A 13,547-nucleotide genomic window follows, 5' to 3' on the forward strand; every position below is an offset into this window, starting at 1 on the left:
AGCCACATCTTGTTTTGGCCTTTGGCCTTTCTGGGATGATTTTTTTTCTCTCTTGTGGTCACATTGTTTTAAACTTGCCCCTAATTACTTTGAGTTAATATCTTCTGTATGTCACTGCCTTGTACTTGAATGAGGGATGTTTTCATTTCAGTCAGTATGGTCTCTTACATTGCATCTAGTGCATTAAAATTGTGTACATTTATGCTGTTGAACCCCTGCTTGTTTTTTTCTCCTCTAGACTTCTTGCCTTTGAAATGATAACACTCTGAATCAATGGTTTGAAGCACATTTCTTTATTTTCTTTATTCCTTCCTCCCTCCTCTTTTCATTTGTGCAGTTGAATTAATCACCATTAATTTTACCCTCTATTGCCTTTTGTCTTCATGTTCTCAGGCTTCATCTCTACAGTAGAGAGTGAAAAGTAAAAGAGTTTCTACATGGTTATTTCTTCTCATTGCCTGCATTAGCATGTTGTCAATAATATAGTCAAGAGATTACAAATTTTCCTGTGTCCTGTTGTGTTCCCAACTTTTGATTGGTAAAGGGGGTTTTGCTTCAGTCCCTTTCCAGACTTTGCTGCAAGGGAATGCTTTTCCTGAGGGAAACACAACACAGTAATTGTTTAATACCAGCTCCAGGAATGATTTGTTGATTGTTTACCAGATGGATTGGTGCACAGGAGAGAGATACAGGAGGGATGGAGTTCCTGGAGGAAGCTGCTAGTGTGGCCAAAGCCTGCAGTACAGGAATATTAGTGTTGATAAGGAGGCTGCTGTCAGCTCCAGAGCAAGAGGCCATGGGATGAAATGTGCTCGATTTGCTTGTGCTTGCATTCACACTAGCTTCAGGCTGCAAAATGTCATCTCATCTCTTTGCAGTACATCAAAGCCTCTCTGCCACCTTTAAAAGCAGATTCTGTAGTTGTTCTCAATGTGAAGCCCGGGGAGACAGCTGGGATTAGGAATCCATTAAAAGCTACCTGTGTAGGAGATGTGTTTGATTTTATATGTTCACATACACACACACACACACATATTTTTATTAGCCAACATGGTAATGTTTGGCCAGCTGCCTGGAAACTATTCTAAACTCTGGGTAGAGTGGGAGCTTGTGAAAAATAACGCTGTAGTGTATGGATGGCGTATTCTTTTAGCAGCTCCCTCATTTCCAGTCCATTATAAATATTTACCTTTATTCATCAGTCCTAGGCAATCACTTTACTGGCTGTCTTTGGCAAGAAGTTAACATTGAGAATGTATATATTTAAGTGTACTGGACCACACTAGTGGTTAGGTAATTAAACCTGAAATGATTGGAGGTGTGAGCATAGGATTGTGTTGTAGCTTAAGTGCAACTTGCTTTTTTTTTGTTTTTAAAAGGGCTTCTGGCTTTGGGACAGATGTGGGCTATTAATAACTAAATCTATTCTTAGGAATGCCAGTCTCTTTTAACCTTAATGCATAATTCTCTCTTCCCTCCCTGTTGTTTTTTTCTCCAAACCATCAGGTCCCAAGCCTCTGTGAAGATCTCCTTTCCTCTGTTGATCAGCCATTGAAGATTGCACGAGATAAGGTGGTAGGAAAAGACTATCTATTGTGTGACTACAACAGAGATGGAGACTCATACAGGTGAGCTGCTATCCAAAGCAAGGAACTAATTGATTTACTTTGTGAATGAGCTGTGTACAAATATTACATTCCTATCTCCCTGTTATTCTTAGCTGAAGAAATGTCATATTAAACTTCTCTCAGCTGGGACCATTTGAAATCTTCTTCCCCCAAGTAAGACATTGACTGTGGAAGTTGTTCCTGGTATTTCCCTAATGTGAAAGGGTATAAACATCATCTCCAGGTCACTATGGAGTTCTTCAGTTTCAGATAACATGGTTGTATGGCTACTAGTCTGATGACCTTTGCAAGGCAGGTCTCCACTGTCACTTTCCAGAATAAGATGTGTTTTATCTTAGAAACCACAGTCTTTCTGCACATTTTCTTTACTGTAACTTGCAATCATTTGCCAAAACCTAAAATATGATGTTATCTTGTTAAAGGGATGACTTAAAGCATTTCTCATTGATTTTCTGAAGTATAGTTATGTCTTGGAGAATTTAAACCAGTTGGATCTCTAGGAGAGATGACTTTGGTGGCCTTGGCATGAAATTAAACCATCTATTGTTGCAAGACTGTGAAATCTTTGGAATGGATAATGACAGAATAGAGATGATGCAAGCAGGTCAAACAAGATCCATCTTCTGCTTGTGCAAAACAGGGCAGACTTGCCAGCTGGGAAAGACACTTTCACTCATGTTTTGCAAGGGATTGAGCCTGACTCTGGATGTGGAGTGTCATCAGTTCTGTGTGAAACTCTTGGCCCAGGTTTTTAGCAAAGAAAAGCAATCTTCCTCTACTCAAATAGCTGATTTATTCTGAGGACTGTAGACAAAACCAATGAAAAGAACTGAACAATACAAGTTCTGTGTAATTACAATGAATTTTGAAGTAGAAGGGGCTGTAATACTGGAATGGTACAATGAGTTTCCAGTCTTTTGGCTGCCACTTTGAATGCAATCTGTCTTTTCCTGTTTTCATTCTGTACCTTGCCATTAGAATGATTACAGCTGAGTGACTGTAATCACTCAATTTGTGAGTGGCACCATCCTTCCCCAGCCTTTTTTGCATTGCCTGCCTTATCTTCCTGGCTGTAGTGACCATGGCGTAGTTCCAAATCTTAAGAATCATAAAGCTTATAATCCAGAAACCTTTGTGAACATTGCATCATCTAGCTTTTATTATTTGCTCTTAGTGAAGCATGCTAGCCTGTGAAGTAACCACCACCATTAATCCATCTACTGCCTGGAGTTACCAGCTCAGCCATTCTGTAGTTTCTGGTTATGATTATAGGGGTTACATCTCTGGCTCTCCTTGCAGCTTCAGTGTGGTAGCTTACATTCCTAGTGCTAACAGTAGGAACTGATCTACAGTAAGAATTTAGCTTTGCTTTGTGCAGATTTGCAAGTGTTTTGGCCAAAATGTTTCAAGAATTCTATTTCAAAGAGGAATTTCAGAAAATACTTTGTTTTTCTCTTTGGCTTAGGCTATTGTTGCAGAAGCAGGTAAGCTCAGAAAGGATTCTAGATGAGTTGGTTTCAGTTGATTTGAGTTGCAGGAAAGGTACTTGTCTAAACTGAAAGAATATGAAGTCTGTGAATGGTTTACACAGAGAACATGCTGAGATTCCTTTTGTCTTAGAAATAGGAAGAAGCTGATGATGGCTGCAGAGTTTGACAGTGCACCTGGGTTATGGCTGAGTGAAAATCTGAAAGAGATTTGTTTGTTTTTTTTTCATAAAACCTCCTGCAGTGGGCCAAGAGTAAGAAGGTCTCTGAGGTGAAGTGTTCACTCGTATTCTTTGGGGTGCTAGTCTAACACTGCAACTTTGTTCAGCTTTCTACAAAACCTCCTTTTAAAAGCATTTGTACATTCAGCTTGTAAGTTGATCAGATCTACATTAGCAGCAGCTACATGCATTTAATCAGTTCTAAATTGGTAGCTAGAATAGAGTTTTACAGCTTCTGCCATCCACAAGATGCACTCAGCTGCATTCTCTCTGGCACATGCAAGAGAAGGGATTAGATCCTGTATTTCTTGTGGGTATTTCAAGAGATGCCTTCTCACTGAGTCTATGCAATTTCTTGTAGTCTCCTTGCATCCTCTTTAGGCTGCTGATGTGAGCATCTGGATCACCAGAGGCACAGGAAACTTGAAAAGGCACTTGTTAAACAGTATTGTGACATGCTTCAATAACTAATAACATTTGCTCCCCTCTGCCCTTCCGTGTTTCATTAGTGCACGTGGCAGCCCTTTCTTCAAGGTTAGTTTCATGCTTGCCTCTGAGATTTCCTCAGTCTCCTTTTTTGAGAGGATATTTGAATAGTTACAAGGAAGCAGGAGGGCTTCAATCTTTTCAAATCACTTTGAAATCTTCAGGACTTGTTAAGTAATGGGGTTTCAGAAAAGTCATTTCATTTGTTCATACAGAATAGGCATAATGTGTTAATTGCAGGCATTAAAGAATGCTGTTCTTTAAGGCTTTTGATGCAAGTGTTCTGGATTGAAGTGATTCTTCCTTCTGGAATTGATTGGTCTCAGTTCTGTTTCGTGAAGTAAATTCTTTCCTTCAGCACAAAGCAAAAGCCTTTGAAAACCAAGCGGTACTAACGTGGGCATGTGCTAATCCCCTTCTGTGCCTGTGTTCAGACACTGTTACTCATACCTCATAAAATCTGAAGTTGTTGCTAGGAAGTGCCTCTTACACTAATTTAATCATTTAGGCCAAAATCTAGGAGGAGTTTACTGTGCTTTTAAAAGCTTTTGATATTTCCACAAAGACTTTTCAGAAGCACATGCTTGATTAGAAGTCTCAGGAAATACTATTCCCTGCCTGCAACATGCTGCATCCCCAAGGACTGCACACTTGAAACTGAACACCAGTTTTCTTCTTATTGGGAAACTTGCTAATTGCATTTCTTTTCATACTAATCCAAAGATTTCAAAGCATTCTGCAGATGACTGAACCTCATGCTACTTTGGCAGGAAAGATGGAGCTAGGTAGTCAGGCTTTTGCACTGGGAATCAAGTGTTTTGGGGGGGAATTTCAGTGGCTTTAGCTTTGAAAACAAGCTGCTGCAGGGTGTTTGGCTGGTCAGGTGGTAATTCCACCAGTTACATGGGGCAACACACAGGGAAATGAGTATCCAGCTGCTTAGTTCATCACAGTTTACTCCTTCTTCATATTTAGACAGTCTTGATCTTCAAAAATAGATAGGTTTTAGTTTCTTTGAATCTCTGCACTGCTGCTTGCTGAAACCTGTTACCTGAAACAAAAAACTCTTTCTTTTAGGGAAATTAGAGGTCTGACTTTGGAAATTTAAGTGCTTGTCTATTTGTCTGTCTTAATATAGTCTCCATTTAAGTTTTTAAATGTGTTGTGAGTACTCTTCTACAAAAGGAAAAGAAAAAGACAGAGTTGTTACAAGGGTTTGTTTTTATAGGTGAAGTTGCTGCTGGCTGTAAATGTAATGGGTTGAAAATGCCACAATCTGAGCTAGAGGAATCGATGTTATTAGGCTTCCTTTAAGTCCTGTTTCTGCAGCCTGCAAAAGACATCTAATGTTTACAGTTAAAGCATCTTGACTGTGGCTTCTGCATGTGTTTATCATAAAATCATCATAGAGTGCTGGGGGTTGGAAGGGACCTTTAGAGCTCATCCAGTCCAACCCCCTGCAGAAGCAGCTCCCACCTAGATCAGGTCACACAGGAACGTGTCCAGGTGGGTTTTGAAGAGCTCCAGAGAAGGAGCCTCCACACCCTCCCTGGGCAGCCTGGGCCAGGGCTCCCTCACACCTTTACAGTAAAGAAGTTTTCCCTTAAATGGAACTTTTTGTGTTCCAGCCTCTTTCCATTACCCTTTGCCCTGTCACTGGGTACAACAGAAGAAGAGGATGCCCCAACCTCCTGACACAACCACCGTTGAGATATCTGTAAATATTGACATCCCCCTGCAGCCTGCTCCAGACTAAACTAGAGCTCTCTACTCACCAAGCTGCTTGTAACTGATAAAGCACAGTGTTCTGAATTGACAGAAAACAGTAGAATTTTTTGCAATCTACCCTTTAAAGTATAGTAGAGGAAGAAAAAGTAAGCACATCCTACCAAATGCTGCTCTTAAGGTGGCAGTACACTTCTGCACTGCCTGGCATATGAACCCTGGCTTTGCTTTTGCAGACATCACGACAGCAAGGTGAATGCTCTGTCTGAACTTGATGCTTTGGGTTGTGTGTGTGCTGCCTGATGGGAGTAGATGTGCCATCTGGGAAGCCTGCAGGCAGCACCCATGGGGATTTCGTGTGAACCTTCTCCAGATTTCAAGAGAGTTGTTAGGTGAAGGTGCACTACTGTAGCTGTTGACTTTTCTCCAAAGAGACTGGCTTAATTTGAGAACCACCAGCTGAAAAACGTTGCTCCGGGGGAATGTGACATAATGATTTAGCTTTTCCTGGTGTCTCACCTTTTGAGTCAGATGTGGTAGAGAAGAGTGAAGTGTTATGAAAGTGCAAAGCCAGAGTGAAGCAGAGCCTGTTCTTTGTGTTTTGCATTAAACAGATGTCAAAAGTAGATGCCTTTCTAAGAAATGAGTTACAAATGGCCACTGAGGAAAAAGCCCTTACGTATGGACTGCATTAAAACCTGGTGCTAGTAGGTTGGAGTATATTGGAAAGCAAGTAGGTAAAGGGTAGAAGTACCTTGTTCTTAAACTAGCAGTGATATATGTAACTTGGCTATTCACAGGGGAAATGAAAAGGAGAATGCAGGTTTACAGAATGGGAATTATAAAAGTCTCAAGCAGATGGGCAAAGGGTTCCATTAATCTTTTAATACCAAATCTTTCATTAAGAGCACAAAATCTCATCCACACCTGCAGAAATCACAGTAAACCCTGCAGCTTTACAAACCCTGTTAAATCCTTTGAGCTGTTAAAATGTTTTTGTAATGTTATACTAAAAGTAGGGTTTATTTCAAAGCAAAATAGGGGAGGAAAAATTGGACCTTAATTACAGAGAGCAGCATTTGGCTTAAATACTGTCAGAGCCCAAATAAACCACACAGTCTGTTTGTAGTTGTAAGAAAAATCTAAGTATGTCATGTGCAAAAGCTGAGGCCTCATTTTTGAGTGTTTGAGAAGGAATAGATTCAAAGCCAAGCATGATTATTTGTATAGTAGATGCCTCGAGACAGGGAGTGTTTCCCAAGTACACTGTAAACTTTGAAGAGTCAGTGTCCACTTTTGGTCTGTGTTTGGTTGTTGAGGGTGAAATGCTTAAACCCATAGACTGCTCTCCTGACTTTTCAGTGGTTTTGGAAGTTCATCATCTGTTAATCAGGTCAGACCCACCAATCTCAAACCTTTCAGAGTTTGTCTTTGTTGTTTAACTGTCTCTTTCCTTGTCTCTTTGGCAGATCACCATGGAGTAACAAATACGACCCTCCCTTGGAAGACGGTGCCATGCCATCTGCTCGCCTGCGCAAGCTGGAGGTGGAAGCCAACAATGCCTTTGACCAGTACAGAGACTTGTATGTCAGTTCTACCATACAGAGCCCTCTGTTTTCTTTGTTTCCTTCAGCAGGCGTGCAATACACACAATGAGTCTAAAATATGCTCGCTAGCTGCCTCTGAAAGTGACAGACCAGTGTATAGAAGAGGAAGAAGGGTAGGCAGCCCTGATCTGTGGGGACGCGGATCCACTGTGATTTCATGTATGAAAAGATGATCACATTTGTCAGCTGATGTTAAAGGCAGATGCTGAGGTGCTCCCCTGCCTCCCTCCCCACCTTTAACAGAATAATGGTGTCTTTGTCCTGAAGTGACCTGTGTTTTCTCTGATCTTAACTGGATTCAGTCTTAAACCAGCTGCTTTTTCCATTCCCTCTACACTGTGCTCTCTCAAAGAAGTTATATATATATAGCAGTGACTTTGACATCTTCCAGTGAAGTGACAGGCAGTAATACACAGAAATGCAGCAGTTGTATGGGCATTAATGTACTTCCACTGCAAGGACCGTTCCCTGATGCTTGTTCAGGCTCTGTAAAACAAGTGTAAAGGATAGAGCATGGGTAAGATGTAAATGTAGATTAGGCAGTGTCTTTCTTAAAGCAGCAATGGGAATCTGTCCATGTGGCTTGTTGGTTGAACAGTTTATCTCCAAGAGAAGACCGCACTGTTCTTGCACACTGCATTCACACTCAAGGTCTCGAGATGTGATCAAGTTTAGCTGTTGTCTTTATAGATTGTGGTCTCCTAAGTGGTGATGGGATGGAACTAGTAATGCTGTATCTAAAAATGAAGTGTGATGCAGAGCAAAATGAACTTACTGCTTTATCCAGTAACAGGATGCTTTCTTACTGGAGATGCCTAATGACTATGAAAAAAGTGAACAGACTTCCCTGCTTCTTTACATTGCCCAAAAATGGAGATAAAACACATCCAGAGATTGTCATGTGTCACTGTCCTATTACAAGGCTAAAAAAAGCAAATCTGAAGGTACTGTTCTTGCTAGGTTTTCTGCTTATTTTAGAATTTGGCTTGCTGTTGCCTGTCCAAATGTGTAATTGTCACACTTCTGTTACAGGGACCAAATATTTATTTATTTTCATGCATTATTTTCATAGATACCCAACTTCTTGTAGGTAAAAGTTGGTATCTGGACTCACTGGGAGAAAGGAATTTCACATATGCAGCCAAGAGAGGTTTGCAATTACTCTCAAGGTACAGACAGATCAGAGACCAAATACACTAAGATGAAAATGAGTAGGTTTGTGGAACTATAGAATAGAATGATAGAATTGTTTCAACTGGAAGAGACCTGTAAGCCCCTGGAGCCCAGCCTCTGTCCCATCCCTATCACCCACCAGCCCATTGCCCTCAGTGCAACACCCACCCGGCTCTGAAACCCCTCCAGCAGCTCCCTGGGCAGCCCCTTCCAATGCCTGACAGCCCTGGCAGCAAAGACATTCCTCACATCCAGCCTCAACCTCCCCTGGGGAAACTTGAGGCTGTTTCCTTTTGTTCTATTGCTTGTTACTGGGGAGAACAGACCCACCCCCACCTCACTGCAGGTTCCTTTCAGGTAGTTATAGGGAGAGAAGGTCTCCCCTGAGCCTTCTTTTCTCCAGGCTCACAGCCCCAGATCCCTCAGCCCTTCCTCATCTGAGTTGTGCTCCAAATCCTTTCCTAGCTTGGTAGCAGCCTCTGGATCCTCTCCAGCACCTCCATGTCCTTCTTGTAGAGAGGGGCCCAAAACTGGACACAATATTGGAGGTGAAGCCTCACTAAAGCTGAGTACAGGGGGGAAAAAAATGTCTTGTTAAATGCCTCTGTGATCAGATGGCCATCATGTCTGTGCTTGGGTGTACACTAACTTAAATGAGGTTTCAGCTGCTGGTTCAGGTGAATCTGCTGAACCCTGTTCAGCATGTGATACAACAGCAGCCTTAATAGATTGTATGGAAGTAAAAGGTGAGATTGTATCGAATTTCACCTTTCAGATTGTCAGGCCAAGTTTTATAGGTGACACATTGTTCAGGATATGGGAGGGATTGCTCACAAAGGATTCATTCTCTTGTCATCAGCCAAGAAGGATGGAGGCACGGTGACCTGTGGTGTAGTCAGACTAGATAAGCACATCTGTCAGCACAGGACCCTTTGGTGCATGTTATCTCAAAAATGTGTCAGAAAAAGAGAAAGGTGGCTCATGTTTTGCTGAGTGGTGTAAAAATGGTGGCATTTTTGGAAAGGATTTGCTAAGTTAAGGAAACTTAACCTGACAGTTTGAAGGGTTCCTCATGCTTGAAATTGGAAATGATTTGTACTTTACCTACAACAGAGATTTGGATAGAAACATGCTTTTGTTCTAGTAGCTGAACTCTGCAGTTTCCCTAATAAGACAATTGGATTTTGTGTTTTCACAGCAGAAGCTTAACTTTAACTTGAGATTGAACTGAGGGGGGGAAAAAAATGAGGTGGGGGTGACAAGTGCCAGCTCTTCTCACTGCTGCTTGCTGGTCTTGCCAACATACACTGAGTTGGGAATGGCTGTAACAATTAACTGCATAACAGCTGCTGAAGCCACATGGGAGTCTGAAGTGTGGGGAAGGTTGTAGTGGGAACAAGATGGCAATTGCAACCATGTAATTTTCATGCTCTGCTAGAGCTGGAAACGAATGCTGTATCCCCACTGTAAAGCCAGAAGTAGGTCTGAGCCATGTGATATCAATTAAAGGTGTCACTGGCCTTCTGGTTTGGCAGCTTGTAGTGCAGGGAATGGAGTGCACGATGCATCAGCTCCAGGACTAAGCTATCAGTGTTGTTTCAAATTCTGGAGGCAGTAACAGCAGAGGTTTTCCAGCATTGTGGAATACTTCAGACTCAGCTGAAAGCTTTGATGCACTAATCAAAACAAAAGAAGTAGCATGGTACCAGTGTTGTATCTTTTGTGGAAATGGTTTCTGGTTTATGGGAACATTTAGAACAGATCCACCTTGCAATAAGTGTTAATTTTGTAGGCAGTGGGGGGAAGGGGGAGGAAATAAGCTTTCTTGCCTTGACCTGCAGAGATTTTCATGGTCTGTGTTCACTCTGATGGAATTGTCTGTCCACCAAGCTAATCAGTACTTCATGTTGCAAACCCTTTCTTAAAAAAATGGAGATTGAAGTGCAGTGACTATTGCACTGTTAGACTTTCAGCTTAGGCTGTAGATGAAGAGGATGAAAATGGTGCTGGGAGAAGCCTCAGATCTGACACATCAAGTTCTCATACAGCAGTCCCTTAAGTGGCTGTTCTGTCCCTCTCCACAGGGTAGAGAATGTTTTTGAGCTACACCTCTAACCACAGCTATGCTGTGTTTTATGGCAGAGAGGTAACAGTTAATACAAAAACAATCTTATGTAGGCAGTTAATTCAAAGAAAACACTGGGCCCCAGAGTGCTTGAATTTCCTGGGCTGTTGGACATTTTGTTCCTATAATGGGGCTTCTGCTAGATTTTTCAAAGCAGTTTGTGGCTTTATTTCTATCCTTGCTGGGCTCATTTGCTGGATCTTGTGCTTGCAGTTATCCAGCCAGTGTGGACTGCCCATGCAGAGGGATGTTGTGTATCTTAATACTTTGTAAGCACTTCTCTCTGAGATGTTGCTCTGCATGGTGTCCCCTCCCCTCTTCAGCTTTAAAATACATCTTCCAGTGGGGAGTGGAAGAGGAGAGTGTTTCCTTTCCATTAAAACCACTTCTGAGAATGTGCTATTCCCCCTCTGCTCTCAGCATGTCATCTAAACTTCTGGATTAGCTCCTCTTTTACCTTCACACAGAGTAAGTGATAACATCTCCCAGAGTTCATCTGGGATGTCTCCCAGGCTTCAGAGAGTTTCAGTTTTCCCTTGTGTTAGTTCCATTTGGCCTGCACACCATTCCTTTTGAGATTTCTCTTTTAATCAGGTGTGGTAAGTATCCACCTACATTTAGTGAGTCACTGGCATGTATTTGCCATCTCCCAAGGCACCTGCTAGCGTGGGTGTTTTGAGGGAAACAGCCTGTTAAGCATTTCTTAACAATTGTGTGAAATAAACCATTCAGATTTGCTTCCTGGTGACTGGTCTTGGATTGGAGTTTCCTCCCCAAAAGCTTGTTGGCCAGCACACTTGAGTGACTGTAGCGTGAAAATAAGTTTGGAGAAGTCTTGTGGTGTTACATGGTGTTGTTTCAAGTCATGAAAGCTTAAGAAGAAACACTTTTCTGTATCTTTGATGCTTGTTAACCAGTGCTGAGTTGTTCCCTGTCAGCATCAGGTTTAATGCAAACTGCCTTTGTGTATCTTTAGAGTTGTCTGCCTGTTATTTCTGGAGGCATGTTCACATCTTTTTGGGTGAAAAAGGTATTATACTGGGTTTTAACTCCCTCTTTATTATCTATACTAAGCAACAAGCATATTTCTTGGTGATCTGTTTTACCAAACTGCATGTCACTTGCCCAAAAAACAACTGTTCCATTCTGATCTCCCGCTGCCAGGTTTAATTCGGGCACTGCCTGAAGCTAATGCCCTGGTATGTTTTTGTTCAGTACTTATTATTCCCAGATGGAAGTCTTAATATCTTACACCATTCAGTTTGAGTCTTGGCTTTCCACTTCCAATATGGTGAAGATAATTTCTTCAAACACATGGTTGTGATTTATTGCCCTTTGCTTGACGTGTGTCTGCGATTGATTGAAATCAAAGCGTAACGAGGAGCGGGGCATCTGGGTAAATCTCTCTCTTTCAGATTCAGTGTTCCCTTGTTTTGGGTTGGAGATAATCAGTGCTTTAATTAAGTCATCTAACCACTCTTTGTTGTCTGGAAGAAATCTTTTCTGAAGTGATTAAATAGACCTCCCTGGGGAAGGATGATGCTGATCTGAGTGTTTCTACAAACAAGATGAGTTTTGGAAGTTGGGACTGGTTAGTAAGCTGCCATGTGTTTAGAAGGCTTTTCCCTTAGTTTGTTTCTCAGATTAAGTTGGATTTACTGGTGCTTTTCATTTTTAACAACCTCAAAGGAAAAGACAAAATGCTCATCTTAATCATTCTGCTCCTGTGAATGTTTTTATTGATTAAGGTTTTGAGCTCCATCAACAAAGTGAGCAAGGAAGCTTTTTGAACTTTTGCTTCTCTCTGTGTTTTGATGTTGATCCATTTTCAATCTGTTCTATTAGACCTCTGGACAGGGAATTTGGGAGGAGCGGAAGGAGGACTGGGAGAAGGATTGACCTCTGAAATGTCTTCATTGTCTGTAATCCTTTTATTATTGAATTTTGGATTGAAATCCAGTCCAAACTGGAGTCAGTTACTCAAATCTTTGATGGTGTTGGGAGCACTGAGGATGGTACTCCTGCCAACCAAGCCTTTGCAGTACTCTTTGCAGCATGGAGAGTGCCTAAACTGAACATCCACCACCTTTCTCTTTTCAGCTCTGAGAGGAAGGGCTGCAGTAATTTCCTGCATGCATGTGCCTTCAGGAATGTGTAGTTTCAGGAACCTTTTACTAGAGAGCTTGAAGGGGCTGCTGGTCAGGTATAACAGCAAAGTCCCAGTGACAGATTGGTTTACCCTTTAATTTTTCAAGTGCTCAGGGCTCCTTACTACTTTGTAAAAAACCTCATTATTAGTGTGTTTAATCTCATTGAACAGCCTTGATCTGCTGAGCTTCAGGCATGTCTCGTTTTACTTTGACCATTGAACTGTGTGCCATCATCTCCACTACCAAGTATGTTCAAATGTCCTGTGAGCTGTTGAATAGATTTCCCCTTTATAGTAATTTTTACCTTTCTTCTCAGTTTCTTTTGGACTGTGCTTGAACCCCCTCTGATCCTAGCCTTCATCCTCTGTTAGTGCCCACTTAGACTTTAACTCTTTCAGTGTGCTGCTGTAGGTTGTCATCTATTCCCTTCTCCTACTACCTGGTCTGATCCATCCCTGTAGGTCTGGCTGACCACAACACCCTCTGAATGGAGTTCATTCCTCTCCAATTTTTAAAGCACTTTGAACTTCTCTCCAGGTTTGTAGCAGTTGCTGTGTGTGTTTGACAGAATTTGACTGACTTTGTGGATGGAACAGCACAGATTCCACCAGATGCAAGAGGTGTAGTGAGTTGGTTGTAGCACAGCCTGCCAGTGCTCATGCCTGTAGGTATCCATGGGGGAGCAGTGGCTGAGCTTCCATTCCTGCAGCCTGCAGTGCAAAGTGATTAGGCAGCTGTGAGCTCTTTATATGAGCATTCTGTCTGTGTTTAGATGTAAACCCAGTTTGCCTAAACTAAAAACCCTTGGAAAGCTTTGAAGTGACTTTATTGCCATTAGCTCACTGTTCCTCATTAATGGTTACTAGCCCTTTGTGATGGCTTTCTCTTGGGCATGATAGTTACTGTGGCTTTCACAGCAAGGGCCCTGCAGATTGAATCCAGATG

General features: G+C 41.9%; 1 protein-coding gene across 3 annotated transcripts in view; it reads left to right on the plus strand.

The window, feature by feature from the left end:
- CAPZB (capping actin protein of muscle Z-line subunit beta) overlaps window positions 1-13,547 on the plus strand; it is a 60,800-nt gene that overhangs the window by 27,123 nt on the left and 20,130 nt on the right. For all 3 annotated transcript variants that reach the window (XM_062013196.1, XM_062013195.1, XM_062013194.1), the window contains 2 exons: window positions 1,507-1,628; window positions 7,017-7,130. In XM_062013196.1, coding sequence (XP_061869180.1) covers window positions 1,507-1,628; window positions 7,017-7,130 — 236 coding nt within the window. The remainder of the gene's footprint in view (window positions 1-1,506; window positions 1,629-7,016; window positions 7,131-13,547) is intronic.

Source organism: Colius striatus, chromosome 21 (genome assembly GCF_028858725.1).
Source record: "Colius striatus isolate bColStr4 chromosome 21, bColStr4.1.hap1, whole genome shotgun sequence".
Lineage (NCBI taxonomy): Eukaryota > Metazoa > Chordata > Aves > Coliiformes > Coliidae > Colius > Colius striatus.